The following is a 20,967-nucleotide window of genomic DNA, read 5'->3' as shown; positions in this document are numbered from 1 at the left end:
TATAATTGACCACTTAGGATAGAAAACACTCTAAAGTTTCCAAAAATGTAAAAATATTGTCTGTGAGTATAACAGAACTGATATTGCAGGAGAAAGCCTGAGAAAAATCCAACCCGGAAGTGACTCATATTTTGAAAGCTCTGCATTCCAAAGCGTCCCTATTGAGCAGTGAATGGGCCATCAACCAGATTACTTTTTCTCCGTATTCCCCAAGGTGTCTACAGCATTGTGACGTAGTTTTACGCATTTATGTTGAAGAATACCCGTAAGTGGCTACATTGCGCAACTGGTCACCTGATGGCTGCCAGAGTGATTCTTGCGTAAAATACAGAGGTAGCCATTATTCCAATCGGTCCTACTGAAAAAACAATTGTCCTGGTGGATATATTATCGAATAGATATTTGAAAAACACCTTGAGGATTGATTATAAACAACAACATTTTGTATTGAGGAGCCCAAGCTGTCAGTGTCATGGGAAATATACAGGTGGATGAATAGGTGGAGGCAGGCCTGGAGGCTGTCATTAAAAGGCCCAAGTAGAGACAAACAGAAGAGCATGAATGTGGTCCAAACTTTGTCCTCTTACTTTCTTTGGGAAAACATTAGCTCTGCTGACATTGGAGCCAATTTATCAGTGTATGTAAAAACGTTCGCCTCCGCCTGCTTCTCCTCGCACATCTGTAGCATGTGAAGGCGAGGAGAAGAAGGCCGTATGGGGGGGGGGGGCGCATTGTTTCCACCAGGTCTTCCATCATGCCCTCGTTTCTTTTTTTGTGTGGACCGTCAATCTCTTGGCCAATATCAAAGCTACAAGGAAATTAGAGCAGACTGGTTCTAACACTGAGCACTAAAGCCTGGCGGGGTGCATCCACTATGCCACTAATTAGGCAGCGGCCAACAAATAGCCTGTCAATGCGCTATAGCCATTTCTCACACACACACACGCACGCACGCACGCACACACACACACACCTGCATTTCAACCCCTATTACCCAGCGTAAGAGAGAGGGGGGCGAGAAAGAGTGTGAGAGACAGATGGTGCGCTCAAGTGTGATAAAAAGAACCACCACAACAGAGGGGTGTTAGTTGCCCTTCATTCTCCAAATAAACTGCCTCTGCTCTGATTATCAACCCCCTGCACTAGGAATAAAGTCGAAAATAGACTATTTAAGATTCTAAAATCCACAACACAATTCTGCAGCACCTCATCTGAACCAGATAGCTAGAGACAGAGCCTACCCATAAAAAGGCAATTACAAAGTCACTGATTGATTCCCTGTTTTGCCTCCCTCTACCCTATGGCACCGGCCTTGGATGTAGGCTAATGAGTCATCTAGCATTAATTAACACAGTGCTAGCCCACGATTGCCTCAACACTTAATGAAATGATCCCCTAATTAGCTATGAATCCTGGTTCTCTATTTCATAACGTGTCACTGCTAAATCTGCAAGTAGGCCTATATGAATTAAATATAAGCATGCGGTGGCGATAATCATGATTTAGGCATATCCTCAAATGAAAAACCTTGTACTTAAACCTTTTGACCTCGCATCTAAAATCTGGCAAAATTCAACTTCCTCTCTGAGGACTCTTTTTCATAGCCTAAAGCCCTCTAGTTTCCACTCAAAATGGTTCCCAAAACTAAAAATACAATAATATGAATGCAGAAATATGCAGAAGCACTGCAAATATCCCAACAATGTGTGTAGTGCAGGCCAGCAAAAATGTCACTTCTATTGGCCCACAAGCTCAGTCTTTCCAATCATGGCTGCACCAAATAAAAGATTAACCTCATGACTGACAGGATTATGCTTTCGCCTCAAACAAATCTTGGATATCCCCTTCAGTACATTTTTTTCACCCCTTTTTCCCCCTCAGACAAATTGCAGAATGTACATTGGCTGGTCGTGTTTAGACCCATTATGGAGTTAATAGCTACACTTACCCTACAAATTGTCCATATGTCTAAAAAGGAGATTCATATGGCTATTTACTGAAGGGTTATAATTATGATGCAAGAAAATTGCAGCTGTATAATTGTACATGAACCTCTTCAAATCTTTTCACAAGTCCACAAAGCTCTAATGGAAAATATATGAAAACAAATGGGAACGTAAGGGCAATTTCAAGATGGGCCTATTTGCAGAGACTTCATCTACACATTTATTGTAAGAAAGAAAATTATTCTTGCAGCATCTGGTGGCTGGTGCCCTCCTAAAATACCCCCCAAAAAGTCCTTCTAACAAAACAAATAAAACGCATTGTTGCAATTATGGTTTAGACAAGGCCCACCAGAACTTATAATAATGAAAAACAATTCCAAAGGCATCCTCTGGGACAGTTGCACACTACAAAAAAAATATATAGTAGACCACTTATTACACAAGATAACGATTAATCAATGGGCTATACATTCATATGGTGTGAAGTAGCAACATTTCCCATTAGGTTTGAAAAACTTTCTCCACCTCTCTTTTGCTACTTGAGCTCAAGTGCAGCGGTCCCCTGGCTTGGCATGCAACGGCAGTGTGGGTCACCCTCCGGCCTGTTCAGCTGCCAGAGCCCTTTGTGTACAAAGATGTTAATTGGTCCTAATCCGCCACTAGAAGCTGTTTTGGTAGCCTGACCTCGCACCCTGAAGAACACCTTGGTGTGAAATACTAAAGGGCCCATTCAAGTACCAGAGAAAAGAGGCACAGAGCATTCCAACACAATTCAATTTCCCTGCTGAAAGAGGGGGGATCTGGGGGGTGCTGGGATGGAGATGGGGTGCATCATCATTTGAATGCTGAATAAATGGTACAAAGCAGTGGTAACAGTGATGTGCGGCTCACAATCACACATTCTACCCGACCACAAGCATGGACAGGGGGCTTCTCACAGGCTGCCAGGAGATGGGAATGCTAATTGGCCCAAGCCTGAAACCAGGGAACCTCCACATACTAAAACATCCAACTAGCCAACAAACCCACTCCACCCCAAAAAATTAAGTCTAAACTGGTTCCATGGGATGTCCCAACTCTGACGTCACCCCATTGAAGTTGAAAAGTAAAACGATTAGTGTTAGGGCTGAGTAAGGGTTAGGTAATGGTAGGTAAGGCAAGGGTTGCATTACAGTTCAGAAATCTGCAGTTTAAACCCTTTCACCTGAATGTATATTGAAAGTCAGTCTTGTTTTTTTGCTTCAATAGAGTGATCATGGGCATGTATCTATAGTCCCCTTAAATAATTATATACATACACACACACATACATTCGTGCTTACAATTAAAAAGCAAGGTCTTATTTACAAAAACTATGGCGATCATATTTGTAATGTTTTTCATAGAAAGAATGTAGCCAGATACATTTCCTAATGTTTTGCATGAAGTTAATCATGCATATAACCAGAGAAAAGTAGCTACACATCAGTCAGAGCGCTGTCTGCTGATAGAAATACCATTTGTGAATTCTGATCCGAGTGGAGGAGAAGTGCAACTCAAGCACAAAATTAGTCTGAGGCTAGCAGAAATTACAATAAGAAGCATTTTAGATGTGCGTTTATGCGTTCTCTTTTCTTTTTTGCATATTTCTGCATTAATGCAAGCCCTGGGTAAAAGGTTTAGGGTAGGGATGTTCCTTAATGCAAAGAATTGGTAAAACAAACTAAAAAGCACAATTTGCTGTTTTGTCAGCTGCTTGATGCGAGTGTGTTAGGTTTAGTTGGCTGACAAAGGTGAAGTAATGTTAGCCTAGCTATCCTCCAGAACTATATTATTTAGTCGACAATCAGCTCATTGACCATTTAGACATAATTTATAAAGTAATGATTTATTGAAGTTTTCTCTAGTCATCATTGAACCTCTGCTAGCTAGTTACATGACAATGATTTGTTTAGCATAGCAACGTGGAATGAATAGAATAACCGACTGAGTCAAAACTTGAAAATAGAATTAAAGACCAGCCTGTTTGGTTTGCAACTTCAGAAATAATTGGTTTTTGCCTAGACTACATCTGGTGGAATTTAAAAAAAAAAAAATTTTTTAAATGGTATTCTTTTTTTTCTTTTTTTATACACGTTGGCAACCATTTTATAAAAGCCATAAAGGCCCTCGACCCCGGGATTATCGTGTGGTAACTCCTACCTTGGGCCTAAGAACAGCCCAGAGTTATCCACCGAGTTCTCATGCCTTATTGCTCAAGTAACTGTCGAGTGAAAATCTCACTTTTAAAAGCTTATAATCTGCTAACTCATATCCAAATAATGTTATTGACTCGTTCTATACTTGCATGTGGCCAAAGCATCTTTTTTTAAACATACAAAAAAAACAACTTCAAAACCCCATCTCAAAACAGACCATTTCAATAATCCTTGCCGTTTCCTCAGAGGATGACGTTATGTTTTTGGCCAGGATGTTTCATTGGTTGAGCTAGCAAACCAACTATTTACTTGTCATTAATATTTTTTTATTGACAGCTATGCCCACACCATTTTGTTGTTGGGTACACCCACACCATTCAAAAAATACAGAATATCTGATTTTTAACAGTTGAAGTCGGAAGTTTAGATACACTTAGGTTGGAGTCACTAAAACTCGTTTTCAACCACTCCACAAATTTCTTGTTAACAAACAATAGTTTTGGCAAGTCGGTTAGGACATCTACTTTGTGCATGACACAAGTCATTTTTCCAACAATTGTTTACAGACAGATTATTTCACTTATAATTCACTGCATCACAATTCCAGTGGGTCAGAAGTTTACATGCACTAAGTTGACTGTGCCTTTAAACAGCTTGGAAAATTCCAGAAAATGATGTCATTGCTTTAGAAGCTTCTGATAGGCTAATTGGCATCATTTGGAGGTGTACCTTTGGATTTATTTCAAGGCCTACCTTCAAACTCAGTGTATTATTGCATAACATTATGGGAAAATAAATAAATCAGCAAAGACCTCAGAAAACAAGTCTGGTTCATCCTTGGGAGCAGTTTCAAAACGCCTGAAAGTACCACATTCATCTGTACAAACAAAAGTACGCAAGTATAAACACCATGGGACCACGCAGCAGTCATACCGCCCAGGAAGGAGACACGGTCTGTCTCCTAGAGAGGAACGTACTTTCGTGTGAAACGTGCAAATCAATCCCAGAACAACAGCAAAGGACCTTGTGAAGATGCTGGAGGAAACAGGTGCAAAAGTATCTATATCCACAGTAAAAATTAGTCCTATAGACATAACCTGAAAGGCTGCTCAGCAAGGAAGAAGCCACTGCTTCAAAACTGCCATAAAAAGGCCAGACTACGGTTTGCAACTGCACATGGGGACAAAGATTGTACTTTTTGGAGAAATGTCCTCTGGTCTGATGAAACAAAAATAGAACTGTTTGGCCATAATGACCATCGTTATGTTTGGAGGAAAAAGGGGGAGGCTTGTAAGCCGAAGAACATCATCCCAACCGTGAAGCACAGGGGTGGCAGCATCATGTTGTGGGGGTGCTTTGCTGCAGGAGGGACTGGTGCACTTCACATAATAGATGGCATCATGAGGATGGAAAATTATGTGGATATATTGAAGCAACATCAAGACATCCGTTAAAGCTTGGTCGCAAATGGGTCTTCCAAAAGGACAATGACCCCAAGCATACTTCCAAAGTTGTGGCAAAATGGCTTAAGGAAAACCATCACAAAGCCCTGACCTCAATCCCATAGAAAATGTGTGGTCAGAACTGAAAAAGCGTGTGCGAACAAGGAGGTCTACAAACCTGACTCAGTTACACCAGCTCTGTCAGAAGGAATGGGACAAAATTCACCCAACTTACTGTGGGAAGCTTGTGGAAGTTTACCCGAAACCTTTGACCCAAGTTAAACCATTTAAAAGGCAATGCTACCAAATACAAATTGAGTGTATGTAAACTTCTGACCCACTGGGAATGTGATGAAAGAAATAAAAGCTGAAATAAATCACTCTACTATTATTCTGACATTTCAAATTCTTAAAATAAAGTGGTGATCCTAACTGACCTAAAACAGGGATTTTTTTTTAGGATTAAATGTCAGGAATTGTGAAAAACTGAGTATAACTGTGTTTAGCTAAGGTATATGTACACAACTGTACTTGATAAAAATACATTCAGAAGGAAAACGATAGTAATTCATTATAGATCATATTTCATAGAAATCTGGAAACAGCTACTTTAAACCTGGGGCACCAGATGGATAAAATTAGTTATCAGGTAGAACAGAATACTGCTGGTTCTCTGGATAGTAGGGGTGAATAAGTCATACAAGGATCATGATGGCGGTGTTCAAATATGACAGTTCCAAAGATTAGTAGACGTGCATTAACATACCGATGTCAAAATACCTTAACTATCCTCATTAGGCCAACTGTTTTTAATGGTGCCATTTTGACAAGATGTTGGCCTAATTGTTTAACAATTCAAACCTTCAGGCTGGTGGTAGAAAATAAGCCTATTTCTACCACAGCGCAAAAAAAAATAAGACTGGCAATGCCAAACTGAATTAAAGCAACATTCAGAAAAAATCTCAATTGCTTCTAAAAACCAGTGTAAGAGAGATCACAAATGGAAACCAATTTATTAAAAAAACACTACCGTTCAAAAGTTGGGTCTCTTAGAAATGTCCTTGTTGAAAGAAAAGCTAATTTTTTGTCCATTAAAATAACATCAAATTGATCAGAAATACAGTGTAGACATTGTTAACATGTTGTAAATGACTATTGTAGCTGGAAACAGCTGATTTTTAATGGAATACCTACATAAGCGTACAGAGGCCCATTATCAGCAACCATCACTCCAGTGCTCCAATGGCACGTTGTGTTATCTAATCCAAAAGGGTTTTCTAATTGATCATTAGAAAACCCTTTTGCAATTATGTTAGCACAGCTGAAAACTGCAGTCCGGATTAAAGAAGCAATAAAACAGTCCTTCTATAGACTAGTTGAGTATCTGGATCACCAGCATTTGGCTCAAAATGGCCATAAACATAACTTTCTTCTGAAACTCCGTCTATTCTTGTTCTGAGAAATGAAGGATATTCCATATTCCTGCCTTCTAGGCAGAGTTGCAAAGAAAAATCCATCGCAGACTGGCCAATAAAAAGAAAAGATTAAGATGGGCAAAATAACAGACACTGGACAGAGGAACTCTGCCTAGAAGACCAGCATCCCGGAGTCGCCTCTTCACTGTTGACGTTGAGACCGGTGTTTTGCGGGTAATATTTAATGAAGTTGCCATTTGAGGACTTGTGAGGTGTCGGTTTCTCAAACTAGACACTAATGTACTTGTCCTCTTGCTCACTTGTGCACCAGGGCCTCCCACTCCTCTTTCTATTCTGGTTAGGGACAGTTTGCGCTGTTCTGTGAAGGGAGTACTACACAGAATTGCACAAGATCTGCAGTTTCTTGGCAATTTCTCGCATGGAATAGCCTTCATGTCTCAGAACAAGAATAGACTGACAAGTTTCAGAAGAAAGTTATTTGTTTCTGGACATTTTGAGCCTGTAATCGAACCCACAAATGCTGATGCTCCAGATACTAGTCTAAAGAATACCCGTTCTATTGCTTCTTTAATCAAAACAGTTTTCAGCTATGCTAACATAATTGCTAACGGGTTTTCTAATGATCAATTAGAAATCCAAAAGGGTTTAGCTAACACAATGTGCCATTGGAACACTGGAATGATGGTTGGGCCTCTGTACGCCTATGTAGATATTCCATTAAAAATCTGCCGTTTCCAGCTACAATAGTCATTTACAACGTTAACAATGTCTACACTGTATTTCTGATCAATTTGATGTTATTTTAAATGGACAATTTTCTTTGCTTTTCTTTCAAAAACAAGGACATTTCTAAGTGACCACAAACTTCTGAATGATAGTGTATATTCTATGGCACAAGGACAGCCGAATGATTTTTGATGAATATGGAATTGAATAGCCTAATCAGCCTGCTTCCTGAAAACACTGTTAAGGCTATAAAAGCCTGCGTACAGGCATTGGTATGTTAGACTTTGTAAATAATTTGTTGAAATGGCAGAAACTCTCACACACACACACACATACATATATATTTTTTTTTAATTTAAAGTGTCACATTTCTGAGAAGCCAAATTTAAAACCAAATAGAATGTCATATGTATAGAGGGGGAAAGAAATGCATGTCTGTTGACAGTGATCATAAAGGTAAGCATACACATGATTAAAAGACAGGTATCAATTAGTATGAATAGGTTACATTGATAAGTTATTTACAGGGGTATTGACAAAATAAATGGGGATGCTATCCAATTTGCCAGTGCCTCCTACTCACAACTGTTTCTAACATACAGCTCTTCTCACAATGCTCCTCATAGTGATGACAACCCCATCAAATGGGCATGCTTTTAACCTTGCAGGTAGATTGTCCCAATATGGAAAAAGGACTCCCCACCTGACTGCATTGATTGGGAAGCATGTAATCAGACTCGGACCAGGGGAGAATTGGCTAGCAGGGTGGGAACACTAATCTGTGGGGTAGTTTTGCTGGTGGGGAGCATACTGACGGGGGACACCTATACAGAGAGGCAGCTGGTTAACCCCAGAGCCCATCTGCAAAGGTGGTGCAGTTATAACAGATTGAAACAAGAAGGATGCCACAGCAACAGTTTAGAGCCATTTGCAGGGGCGAGAAGCATTTCACCATTCTCTTGGTAGCCTAACCTGTCTAGAGATGGCTCAGTTTGGGTCCCTCATTGTCGGCAGGAGCAAAGGAAGGTTGAATTCAATTCAATTTCAGTCATGAAATGCACTGAATATTTGCTAAGTAGATTATAGTACTTTCAATTCTAACAAATTCACTGGGTAATTTAAAAGGGTAGCCACTTACGACATACAGTATCTGAAAAGGGGAAATCACTATTCTGATCATGGAGGAAGTGATCAAATGGAGCAACAGAGGAGACTTGACATGGAAAATAAACTGGCCTCTCACTTCTCCATAAGGCTCACTACAGTCTAAGGAAGGCATGTAAAGAAATGTGAAAAACACCAAGCTGAGGAAATGTCTCAACTCGGATTGATTTCTCCTCATACAAATGCAAAAATAAATATGGCACGTTCATTTTCTTTCATGTCAAGACAAACATCCACAGAAAGTATTTATTTCTCTGACAAGCTAGTTGCTTAAATAATTGCAGAAACAAATAATGAACACTATAGAATTGTTCAAAGAAATAAGTTTAGGACGGGTTTTGAAAATGAAAATGATTTTATCATTAGCCTACTACATCATTACAAAGAAATAGTCTGTCTTGTGCAATGTCTTTATAACACTGACTGTGTCCAACTAAAACAATGGGAAGCCATCCACTGGGTTAATTACCTGTGTCTCAAGTCAATTTCAACAAAGGACCTTTATACAATTAAAGTCAAAGACTTGCTGTACACCTCTGTTTATTTCTCCTCCATTTCATAGAATATTTTCATTGCCTCGCTCAGACGCCTGTTGATTCACTGACATACCGCAAAGACTTGGTACATTGTGATCCTATAGCCTAGGTTGCATTCATATAGCTACCCCAGGGAAATGGTTTCTTTGAACCAAGTCTCTGAAAGTACAGGTTATAGGCTACCCACCAACCTCTCCCAACAAAGTTGGATATATGGCACACATGATACTGCAAGGATGCCAACTCATTACTATGATAGTAGGCATTGAACATTTTGCATTCCATCTTAAATTATTCATGAAAATGGTGTTTGTCACTATTTTCATACCAGTTTCAAAAATGTTAAAAAGAAAAACAGGACGCCTTCTTATGAAAAACATGTGCCAGCTCATGCATCACTAAAATAACAGAGAGAAGGCTAAACTGCCTTCTAAAATATTATTTGTTCAAATTGCTGCCCGGACTATAAGCACGCATTGAATGGCAGCTGTTCAGTATGATGTTTGATGAGAATGAAAAATGGTTCAATCTGGCATGCCTACATTAGAGGAGACATTTGAAAAGTAGGATGGGAGGGAAATAGGGTTATAACGCAAAGCAGCATCTTCGCCTTAGCTTTCAGATGGCCTCCGCTCCATTAAGTAATTTCCTTCCAGTTTGCTAAGAGGCTTTTAGTCCATGCTTTCCTCTGATACTCAAGAAAAAATACCACCTGGCTAGCTCTATGATAGGACACGATTGCGGTGTAAATATATGAGGGACAGTGAAGAACATCAGTGAGATATAGACAAAGAGGCAATGAGAGGTACCATCTACAGGTAACTGCCAAAATAAAGGAAACACTTCAGTAAATCAGGGACACAAAGTATATTGAAAGCAGGTTCTTCCACACAGGTGTGGTTCCTGAGTTAATTAAGCAATTAACACCCCATCATTCTTTAAAGGGTCATGTATCAAAATGCCCAGTTGCCCATTATTTGGCTACCATGGCTGGAAGAAGAGATCTCCATGACTTTGAAAGAGGGGTCTCAGAGGAGCATATGGGGTTTAAAAAGTGTGTGTCAGTCACCAGATATCAACCCGGTTGAACACTTACGGGCGATTCTGGACTGGCGCCTGCGAGAGCATTTTCTACCACCATCAACAAAACACCAAATGATGGAATTTCTCATGGAAGAGTGGTGTCACATCCCTCCAATAGAGTTCCACCCACTTGTAAAATCTATGCCAATGCACATTGAAGCTGTTCTGGCAATTAAGACAAGCATGTTGGCGTTTCCTTTATTTTGTGAGTTACCTGTATTTCCTATGCTAAGGTAAATATCAATCAGAGCTTATTATTGTAACCTAAATATAGTGTCGGACCAGCACATGGAATCTTTTTAGTCTTTAGGCTGAAGACGTTTAGTCAAAATCCCATATTGAAAATGTATTTCCAGCTATTTTCTAAAAGCAGGAATACTGTGTACGTTGTAAGACCTTAAAATATGTCCTGAAAACCTGTCGGTACAAGAAATATACATATTTAAATACATCTTCAAGAAAGGTTCTTCATTGATTTAGATCAGAAATATCAATTAAGGCCTAGTTCGTTGTCGTGATCATAGTCCTCTCCTCAAGTAAGACTCCCTCCCTCCCTGCCTACTTTCTTTTGTGGTCTTAAATACATTGAAGAGGTGTATTTCAGTTAATCAAGGCTAGGGGAAGCGAGACCAAATTTTCCAAGAAACAAGTTTAGGGTGAACAAAGGGTGAGGCAGGCTTCAGGTACTGGAAAACGGATGAAGAATGGTAGAAATAAATGGTAAGTAATTTCCCAACAGCCAATGAGGGCAAGATTCCAATGAGGAAATGTATAAACCATCAAAGGCTAAAACTTTGTGATAATCATAAAATGCCCAGGGTGGGACATTAACTTTAGTCCACCAGCCACTGTTGTTAGACGGGAAAAAATCTAAATCAGAGTGGCTGGTAGATTTGACGAGCCCAAATATTTTTGCCATAATTACACCAAAAATCACAAGTCCTGGATGAGCATGATTGTTTCTAAGATAAAAATATATTTTACTAGTAAGAAGTAAATGTTGTATATTGCTCAATTCAATTTAATTTTTGTGACCCAAACCTTAAGCAATATGCTAAAAGATATCATTTAGACAATAGCAAAAACAGATAAACAACTGAACATCAAGAATCAAGTGCCTGCCCTGCAACAAAATGCTGTGATACAGCTTATTTATTATTATTAGTTCACAGCTCTAATGCTGACATTTTTTACAAGGAGAACATAAGTTGATATTTAGGAGCACACAAATACCTTAAAATTAAACTCTGAATCTCAAATAGCTGCCTGTCCATTTTAATAGCAAGGCAACGGCACATTTCAGCAAATAAACGGCAGTTTTAATTCAATAAACATTGGGTCTAAATGAATTGCTTACGAGGTTACCATGAATGTTTACAAGGTTTATATTAAATAATTCAGTAATGACTGGTAAAAAAAAAATTGGCCACTGAGAACTTCTAGTTAACTGGCAAAAAGCTTTAATAGAGGCATACTAAGACAAAATAAATATGACAGTGTGTAAATGATCACACGGTGCAGGAAATAAAGACATTCAAATGCTGGTAGTGAATGCAGGAATTAAACAATTAACTATAAAAATGAGCAAAATGTGTGTGCATTAAGGATATAGACACCTGGCTCAAATGGAAGCCTGTCTTCTAAGCACCTTTTGTTCAGTGATATAAGGAAATAAATGCCTGGGCTATTACTTGAAGCTTATAGGTACATTTATGAGCATAATTAAATTATTTCTGTGCTTTAATGTTAAGAAATGACTAAAAGTTCATGAATAAAAGGTTTTTGGAGTGTTCCATGGTCAATCAAGCACAATGTACTCACAAAAATATGAGTCAGTCAGGTGAGACATGTTCAGCTGCCCCTTTAAGGGGAGGGCCTTTTCCGTTGCACTTCAGTGTCTTTCAGAGACTGGAATCGCTGTTGTAGAAAACTCTAACTAATATTGAAAAACAACCTAGCATGTGAACAAAACGATGCAACTAGCCAAGAAGCACAAGGACAGTTAGTAGGTCTTTCAGGTCACCGAACATTTGGGCGTTGGATTTTTTAAAATGTTTTAACTGTTCCCGAATTCTGTTTGACCACCTGCCAGCGTGACTGGTGAAAAGGACATTCTTACTTGCCAATGCCAAAATCTACCTGCATTTGGCAGGTGTTTCCCTTCCCTTAAAAAGAAAAGTAGCCACACGCAACAATTGAATAACCTAAACCAACGTTTTGGCAGACAAGCGGTCTGCATCAGGGTATAACAAACACTGCGGGTCACTAGTTTATATAGTGTCAAAGGACACACAGGTGTCTGTAATCATGGCCGGGTGTGGCTTGATAACATTGGTTAATTTACAGATATAATTAGAACATATAAAATACAAATGGATAGCATACGATCATAGATACAATCTGGCTACATAGGCCTACAAACATTTACAATGAATAGCAACATCACAAGAATGGCACACGGTGTTCATTTCCCACCCTGAAAGTGCCACTTAAAATGGATCATGAACAATTGCCGCTTTCCATCATAAACTAACCTACATGTACACTCATTAGCCAGTTTATTAGGTACACCCATCTAGTACCGGGTCAGACGACCCTTTGCCTTCAGAACAGCCTGAATTCTTTGTGACGTTCTACAAAGTGTCAGAAAGTTCCACGGGGATGTAGGTCTATGCTGACACGATGGCATCACGCAGTTGATGCAGATTGGCCGCCGGTACATTCATGCTGCTAACAGCCCGTTCCATCTCATCCCAAAGATGCTCTATAGAATGGAGGTCTGGGAACTGCTCATGCCACTCAAGTAAACTGAACTCGCTGTCATGTTCCAGGCAATGTTTTTCCACTTCTCAATTATCCAGTGTTGCTGATCGCGTGCCCACTGGAGCCGCATCTTCTTGTTTTCACCTGATGGAACCCGGTGTGGTCATCTGCTGCAATAGCCCTCCGTGACAAGGATTGACGAGTTGTGCGTTCCGAGATGTCGTTCTGCGCCATTATTTGTCTGTTTTTGGACCTCCTGTTAGCTGGCAAAATTCTTGCCATTCTCCTTCAACCTCTTATCAACGAGCTGTTTTCACTCACAGGACTGCCGCTGAATGGATGTTTTTTGTTCCTTGCACCATTCTCGTAAATTCTAGACACTGCATGTGAAAATCCCAAGAGGGTGGCCGTTTCTAAGATACTGGATCCAGCGCGCCGGGCACCGACAATCATACACCACTCAGTCGCTTAGGTCACTCGTTTTGCTCATTATGCTGCGTCTTGTCCTTTACAGAGATGTACATAGATGTATACTCCTTTGTTATGTTGACAGGCAGGCCCATGGGCTACCATTTTATGTTCAAACTCAAAACATACAATATAAGCCCATATGCCTACATCTAATTTATTTTACCTTTATTTAACCAGGCAAGTCAGTTAAGAACAAATTCTTATTTTCAATGATGGCCTAGGAACAGTGGGTTAACTGCCTGTTCAGGGGCAGAACGACAGATTTGTACCTTGTCAGCTCGGGGGTTTGAACTTGCAACCTTCCGGTTACTAGTCCAACACTCTAACCACTAGGCTACCATGCCGCCTAATGTCCTTCCACACGTCACCAAGAGCAGATAGAGGCTGAATTCAATACAAGTACAAGTACGAGTACAATATGCTTCTAAAGTCCTGCCTTTAGCCGGAATAAGAGAAAGACGATTCCAAACCACAGCTGGATGTTGGCCATGCCTATTTTCACACCCTGGTGAAGAAAAGATGGCTGAAAGGCACCCTCTTCCCAATACACCACTGTTAAAAGCCCTCCGAGATGGTGGCATATCACAGATGGATGGTGACTAACTGTTCCTTGAAATAATAACATGGGGATATGATTTCTCTACATGTTCTCTTTCATATAAACCTGTATTCATTATTTTGGCTGCTGCTGAAGAATACATCAAAGGCCCATTTCATCAGTGTTTAAATATATTGTTTTTACTTTAAATTTATGAATCTGAGCTGCAAAAAGAGACTATTAGCTAAGGACGCTAGTTAGAAATTTAGCAACACTAAATTCTATGCAGACAGGTATTTTGTACTGACAAGCAAAAGTCATTACAAGCTCCAGTTTAATTGGTCAAACTGGTCATAATTTGTTATTATTAATCTGAGTACGTTGATAATGCTAACGTTAGTCAAATGTTCCAAATTGCTGATGGCTAGGCTACATATTGGGAGCCAATTTAATTCCTATAATCCAGTGCCTTTTGGACCTCAACTTCTGGGAGGGAAAAATTATATATTTCTCTTTTTTGGTATTCTATCAGAAAAAGGGCCATGTTTGACTTTCAGAAAAAAATATTGGCTCACTCAGGCAGTTAAATCCCTGTTAGGTGCATAATTGCATACAGTCACTGCATAATCCTAACATGGTGGAACCTAACAAGGTAGAAATGTGGAGCCTAAATTATCCATAGCTCTGTGGGTGATTGAGATTAAGATGGCATAATGAATTTGATTAATTTTCTCTATAATTTAGCCTAAGAGGGTGGAAATGTATGAGTGAGACAGACTAGCATCATGAAACATAAAACAGTTTCTCAACAAACAATGACACTTCCTGAATGTGATGTCATTGTGGAAAGGGGCTGTTTTCTTAAAAGGAGAATTAATACAAACTAAAAGGGTGGAAAGTGATATCAGGGACATGTTAAATACAATATTAATGAAAAAATGTTTTGAGAGATTTGAAATGTATTATTTGTTGGCTTTTATTTCATGTAGAAGTTGATGAATAACATCCTTGGACATGGATAAATAAAAAAACACTTACAGCCAATGAAAACAAATAAAAGTTAATAAAATGCATAAAATTCACTTTCAAGATCCATATTTTTGTGTTAAGGTAAAGGACACCTGAAATTGTATTTGAATCTTTTTAGAATCCACATTTTACATGAAATAAGGGGGACATGAAAGGCACTGCACACTAGGAAAGAACCTTAAATGTATATTTCATAATGGGGGCATCGACTGGCTATTAGTTTTACTCTTTACAATTGCAGTCAAACATGTTTAAAATATGTATGCAAATTATGGCAAGGATAGGGAATTAATCGATGAAAAATATATGTATGAGACATCCTCTCCTGCAGCCTCTCACGTGATTTCGTCACATGAGTGGGATAATCAACCCATCTGTTACTATTCATGTCTTCCTATAAATCATTTCCACACCACAAGTCCACAGCCCAATACAATTAGTTAGCTACAATTTCCAAGAAATGCAGCAAAATCGAAGGTTGCAGTGTATAAAAAAAAAAAAAAAGTAGCTAAAGCCGTTGAATGCGTGACACGATATATTTCGCTACCGTTTCACGATTATTCAGTCAGCTGACGGTAGTTGAACTTGCTTAAACTAGCTAGCTAATGTTCACAACGCTATATTTAGTCCAACAGAGTACGTAGCTCTAAACATATGCATGTAACTATTATTAAACTGATTACAGAATTAAATATAAACATACAAGCAAAGATGATTTAGACTTTTGCAAAACAGCTCCGTGTACTGTACAGGTTTGCTAACGAGCTAATGCTAACAATTGGGCCCATAAGCTAAAGTTAGCTTGCGAGCTAGTCATTTCACTCCTTTTCGCATTTTACTTATGTCGCCTACAGTGATAGTCAGTCAAGTTTTATATTGGATATTTCACAGACACTACGTTTTTTTTCTAGCTAACGTTATCAAGCTATGGAAAAAAATCTACATTTGTTCTGGCTAGGTACGTACTCAGCCTTGGTTGTGAGATGTAGTTTCTGGTCACAGCCTGTGTGTGCGTCCTTGCCGCAGCAGGTCCGTTGATGTCCATTGTCCTGTTTCCCACCAATGTTGCCATGGTTAAATTAAAGAAACTCACTGGTTACCTGCTACGTTACAGTGTGCTGCTAGCTGCGAGGCTATTAAATGACACTGCGCTGGCGGCTAGTCATATGACTTTGGAATCCGGATGTTTGGGTTTCCACTAGTTACTACAAATACAAAGTCAAAATTGTCTATAGCAAAAATGTATGGAATAAATGGTCTTATTGGTCTTAATTTAAGGTTAGGATTATGCATAAGGGTTATCATTGTCGTCAGGGTTAAAATCCAGATGTTATGAAGATAAATTGTATAAATAGACGGGGTTTAAGACTTTGTGGCTGTGGTAATTAGTGACGACAGGATGTTTGAGTGTACAAGAAGACAAGGTCTTCAGTTGGATGCGTACGCCGCTGTTAATCAATTAGATGCGCACGCCTCAGCACAATCATCTTTCTGAGTGGACAGTGAATATGGGATAGCCTACAAGACCGATCCTATGCTATGTAATCATATTAACACGACTCTCAACCGATTAATTGGAGGAAATAGGTGAACATTTTTACACACACACTTAAGAGATTTCATAATGCCAAATGAAAATGTGATTATCTAGGTTGTCTTTCACAGCACATGTGGGGATTGCATTTCAGGTAGCCTATCTAGAGATGGACATTCTCCCAGCATGTCTGCCTTTTGGTTATAGTGGTACTTGTATATTGAGGGCCTACAGTTTTAAAGGTCCTTGAAAGTAGGCTACTTCAGTTAGAATACCTGAACAGGGCTACAAAGGGCCCAAATTGGATGACTTCTCACTGCCAGTGGTCCGGTAAAACCTATTTTAGTGTCTATTATTGCAGAAAATGTTTTTTATTTGAACTTATTAAGTTGTGGGGTTTCAGGTACGCTATTAGCAAATTATGAGAGTACAGCAGTATGCAATTCCCACTGGAATCATAACTGAAAATCATGACTGCTCACTTTATAATTTAGTTGAATGGAATTTCAGGCAAAAGAGAGGTGCTTTGTCTGAAATCTTACATTGTATTCCACATAGCGTATTGCTACCCTACAGCACATTGGTATACTGTACGAGATAGTAATCTGTCACAATCGGTGATCTGCTTGTGCATCATGACCTTCATTTGAGCTACAGTAGTAGCCTACTGGCTCCAGATTGCTGAAATCACATGTGCCTCACACTCACACAATGTCCTGGTGAGTGCATTATCACTTATTTTGAGTGACAGGAAAAAAAACTGCACTGATCCTGTCTCACTTGAAGCAGCACGTCCAGCACAATAGGTTGTTAAGCGAATGTTTGAAGATGGTTTTGAACTGGTGCCCCCTACCCAACTGACACACACACATACACACCAGCTCTCTGATGGCAGAAAAAGCACTACAGATTGAAGTGGGTAAGCGCTGCAGCGGTGAAGCTGACGACACAACCCATTCCCGTAGTTCCTGGAGAGCCTATCCAAACGTTTCAGACTGCATGCAAAAAATAGCAAATTAATGCTACTGAAGGGCTCCCACCCACAGGAGCACTGCCCTCATTTTAAAAATATAGTATTTTCAAATGAGTTCAAAGGATATGATTTCGCACAAACACCTTGTTACTATCTACCTAAACTACTTGGAATATTGTGTTACTGTAAAGGTGAGGTCATTGTACATTTGGTGTTAGTTGATATGTTAAATCAACCAACATTTGGTGCTAGTTGATATGTTAGATCCACCAACATTTGGTGCTAGTTGATATGTTAGATCCACCAACATTTGGTGTTAGTTGATACGTTAGATCCACCAACATTTGGTGTTAGTTGATATGTTAGATCCACCAACATTTGGTGTTAGTTGATATGTTAGATCCACCAACATTTGGTGTTAGTTGCTATGTTAGATCCACCAACATTTGGTGTTAGTTTATATGTTAGATCCACCAACATTTGGTGTTAGTTGATATGTTAGATCCACCAACATTTGGTGTTAGTTTATATGTTAGATCCACCAACATTTGGTGTTAGTTTATATGTTAGATCCACCAACATTTGGTGTTAGTTTATATGTTAGATCCACCAACATTTGGTGTTAGTTGATATGTTAGATCCACCAACATTTGGTGTTAGTTTATATGTTAGATCCACCAACATTTGGTGTTAGTTGATATGTTAGATCCACCAACATTTGGTGTTAGTTGATATGTTAGATCCACCAACAAATGGATCAAATAATAAAGTTCTATTGTTTTCTAAGGCTGTTACTGACTACATTTGTATTATCTAATTTGACTAAAATGTATTGATATGACTACACAAAGATTTCTATAATCTTATATCTCAAGGCCAATTGACCTACACGAAATTAGATAGTTTCCCACATCCTCGAAAAATGTAAAAGCCCTTTGAAACACATTACTTGAGGTTGAGTCATCATGCCTACAGAATGCCTTTATATAAGAATGACATAATGTCTGTACATATAATGGTAAATACTGCAATTCAATTGTTATTGTTTCAAGTAAGGCCACTTAAAGGGGCAATCCAGGATTGTAAAAACAACAAACCGTTTTGAAGCTATACAGTGTTTGTTTACAATTACAATGTTCACAAATAGCAGAGTAAAAACAAGCTTATATTATGGGTTCTGATAGTGTAAGACAGTTGAACTACCGTAAGCTTGTGAGGTGTTAGTTATATTGTAACAATCTTAACCCATCACCTAGCGACCTCATCAGGAGGCCTAATGGCTAAGGGGTTGGGTTGACAGTCGCTGTAACTTTCCAAATGTGGGTCTGCTGCTACATATGGTGCATGTGCAGGACTTCTTCTTTGCCATGAGGTGAAGCAGTGAGCAAGAGATTTGTCAGGCAGCAGACCCATGTTTGGAAAGTTTGTTTATTAATACATTATTTAAGATATTTTATCTCAAATTCCCAACGGTATAAAGACTAACCACCCAGACAACCAACTGTGTAAGTTGAAATGGAATTTTCTCTAACACCTGGCTTTGCACGGACTGATTGTTGGGATTATGCCGCAGAGCATCATGGGGGTTATGTGTGTTGAGATTATCATATTCTAGATAAATGTTTGAACTGAATTCCTGTCTCCCGTCTCATCATTATTGAATTGTTCTAAAGACGTGGTTATGAAATCCACTAGACATAACAAAAGTTTGGCTACAAGTATGTCTGAACCTACATTAACTATTCTGTCTGGAAGAAGACCGTTTTTACAAGTTTAAAACTGTTATTTTCTGTGGTTTAGTCTGTGAAAACAACGTGATTAAAAAGGGAGGAATATGCAGTTCGTAAAGGAAAGGACATTTATTGAACTGTGAAGACTAACTTTGTAATTAAAAACTGCTTAATTAGCGCATTTGAGAATTAAACGTTAGTGAGAGAAGTGAATGAAGATCATGTGACTGAGGAAAATATTGCTGTGGCAAAACAACGTAACCATGTTGAGGACAATATTCAAGTGACAATCAGGAGCCTTTTGATGAATGAAAAATGGCTGGAATTGTCGGAAACATTGGACAGTTTGATGAAGGTATTGAGCTGTTGAACTCATATACAGAACACTTTGAATATTTTTTTCTTGCAAATGACATTGATAAGGACAAAATTGTGCCTACATGTTTCAGTGTAATGGCGCCAAAGACGTTTAATTTACTACACAGCCTGCTACACCCAGACAGGCCAGGTAATAAGATGTATGGGGATATTGTGGAAATACAATATATATACAAAAATACAGTGGCAAGAAAAAGGTTGTGAACCCTTTGGAATTACCTGGATTTCTGCATAAATTGGTCATCAAATTTGATCTGATCTTCATCTAAGTCACAACAATAGACAAACATAGTGTGCTTAAACTAATAACACACACATTATTGTGTTTTTCTTGTCTATATTGAATACATCATTTAAACCTTCACAGTGTAGGTTGGAAAAAGTATGTGAACCCCTAGGCTAATGACTTCTCTAAAAGCTAATTGCAGTCAGGAGTCAGCTAACCTGGAGTCCAATCAATGAGACGAGATTGGAGATGTTGGTTAGAGCTGCCTTGCCCTATAAAAAACACTCACAAAATTTGAGTTTCCTATTCACCGCATTCACAGTTTGCATTCACAGTTTGCTATTCACAGCATTGCCTAATGAGAACCATGCCTCGAACAAAAGAGATCTCAGAAGAACTTAGATTAAGAATTGTTGACTTGTATAAAGCTGGAAAGGGTTACAAAAGTATCTCTTAAAGCCTTGCTGTTCATCAGTCCACGGTAAGACAAATTGTCTATACATGGAGAAAGTTCAGTACTGTTGCTATTCTCCCTAGGAGTGGCCATCCTACAAAGATGACTGCAAGAGCACAGTGCAGAATGCTCTGAGGTTAAAACTTCTTATGGCTGCAGGGGCAGTATTGAGTAGCTTGGATGAATGGTGCCCAGAGTAAACGGCCTGCTCCTCAGTCCCAGTTGCTAATATATACATATTATTATTAGTATTGGGTAGAAAACACTCTGAAGTTTCTAAAACTGTCGGCTAGACCTGCACGAGCGTTAGGATTTGTGTACTAAACATGCTAACAAAAGTAGCTACTTGGACATAAATAAT

The 20,967-nt window shown here is 39.0% G+C and overlaps 1 protein-coding gene across 1 annotated transcript in view; it reads right to left on the bottom strand.

Moving 5' to 3' along the window:
* Positions 1 to 16,493, bottom strand: part of LOC115135169 (V-type proton ATPase subunit B, brain isoform) — a 46,303-nt gene extending 29,810 nt beyond the window's left edge. Inside the window, exon 1 of the mRNA XM_029669552.2 lies at positions 16,278 to 16,493. Coding sequence (XP_029525412.1) covers positions 16,278 to 16,383 — 106 coding nt within the window. The 5' untranslated portion in view covers positions 16,384 to 16,493. The remainder of the gene's footprint in view (positions 1 to 16,277) is intronic.
* Between the last annotated feature and the right edge of the window lie 4,474 nt (positions 16,494 to 20,967).

Source organism: Oncorhynchus nerka, linkage group LG10 (genome assembly GCF_034236695.1).
Source record: "Oncorhynchus nerka isolate Pitt River linkage group LG10, Oner_Uvic_2.0, whole genome shotgun sequence".
Lineage (NCBI taxonomy): Eukaryota > Metazoa > Chordata > Actinopteri > Salmoniformes > Salmonidae > Oncorhynchus > Oncorhynchus nerka.
This window is presented reverse-complemented; position numbering and strand designations above follow the sequence as displayed.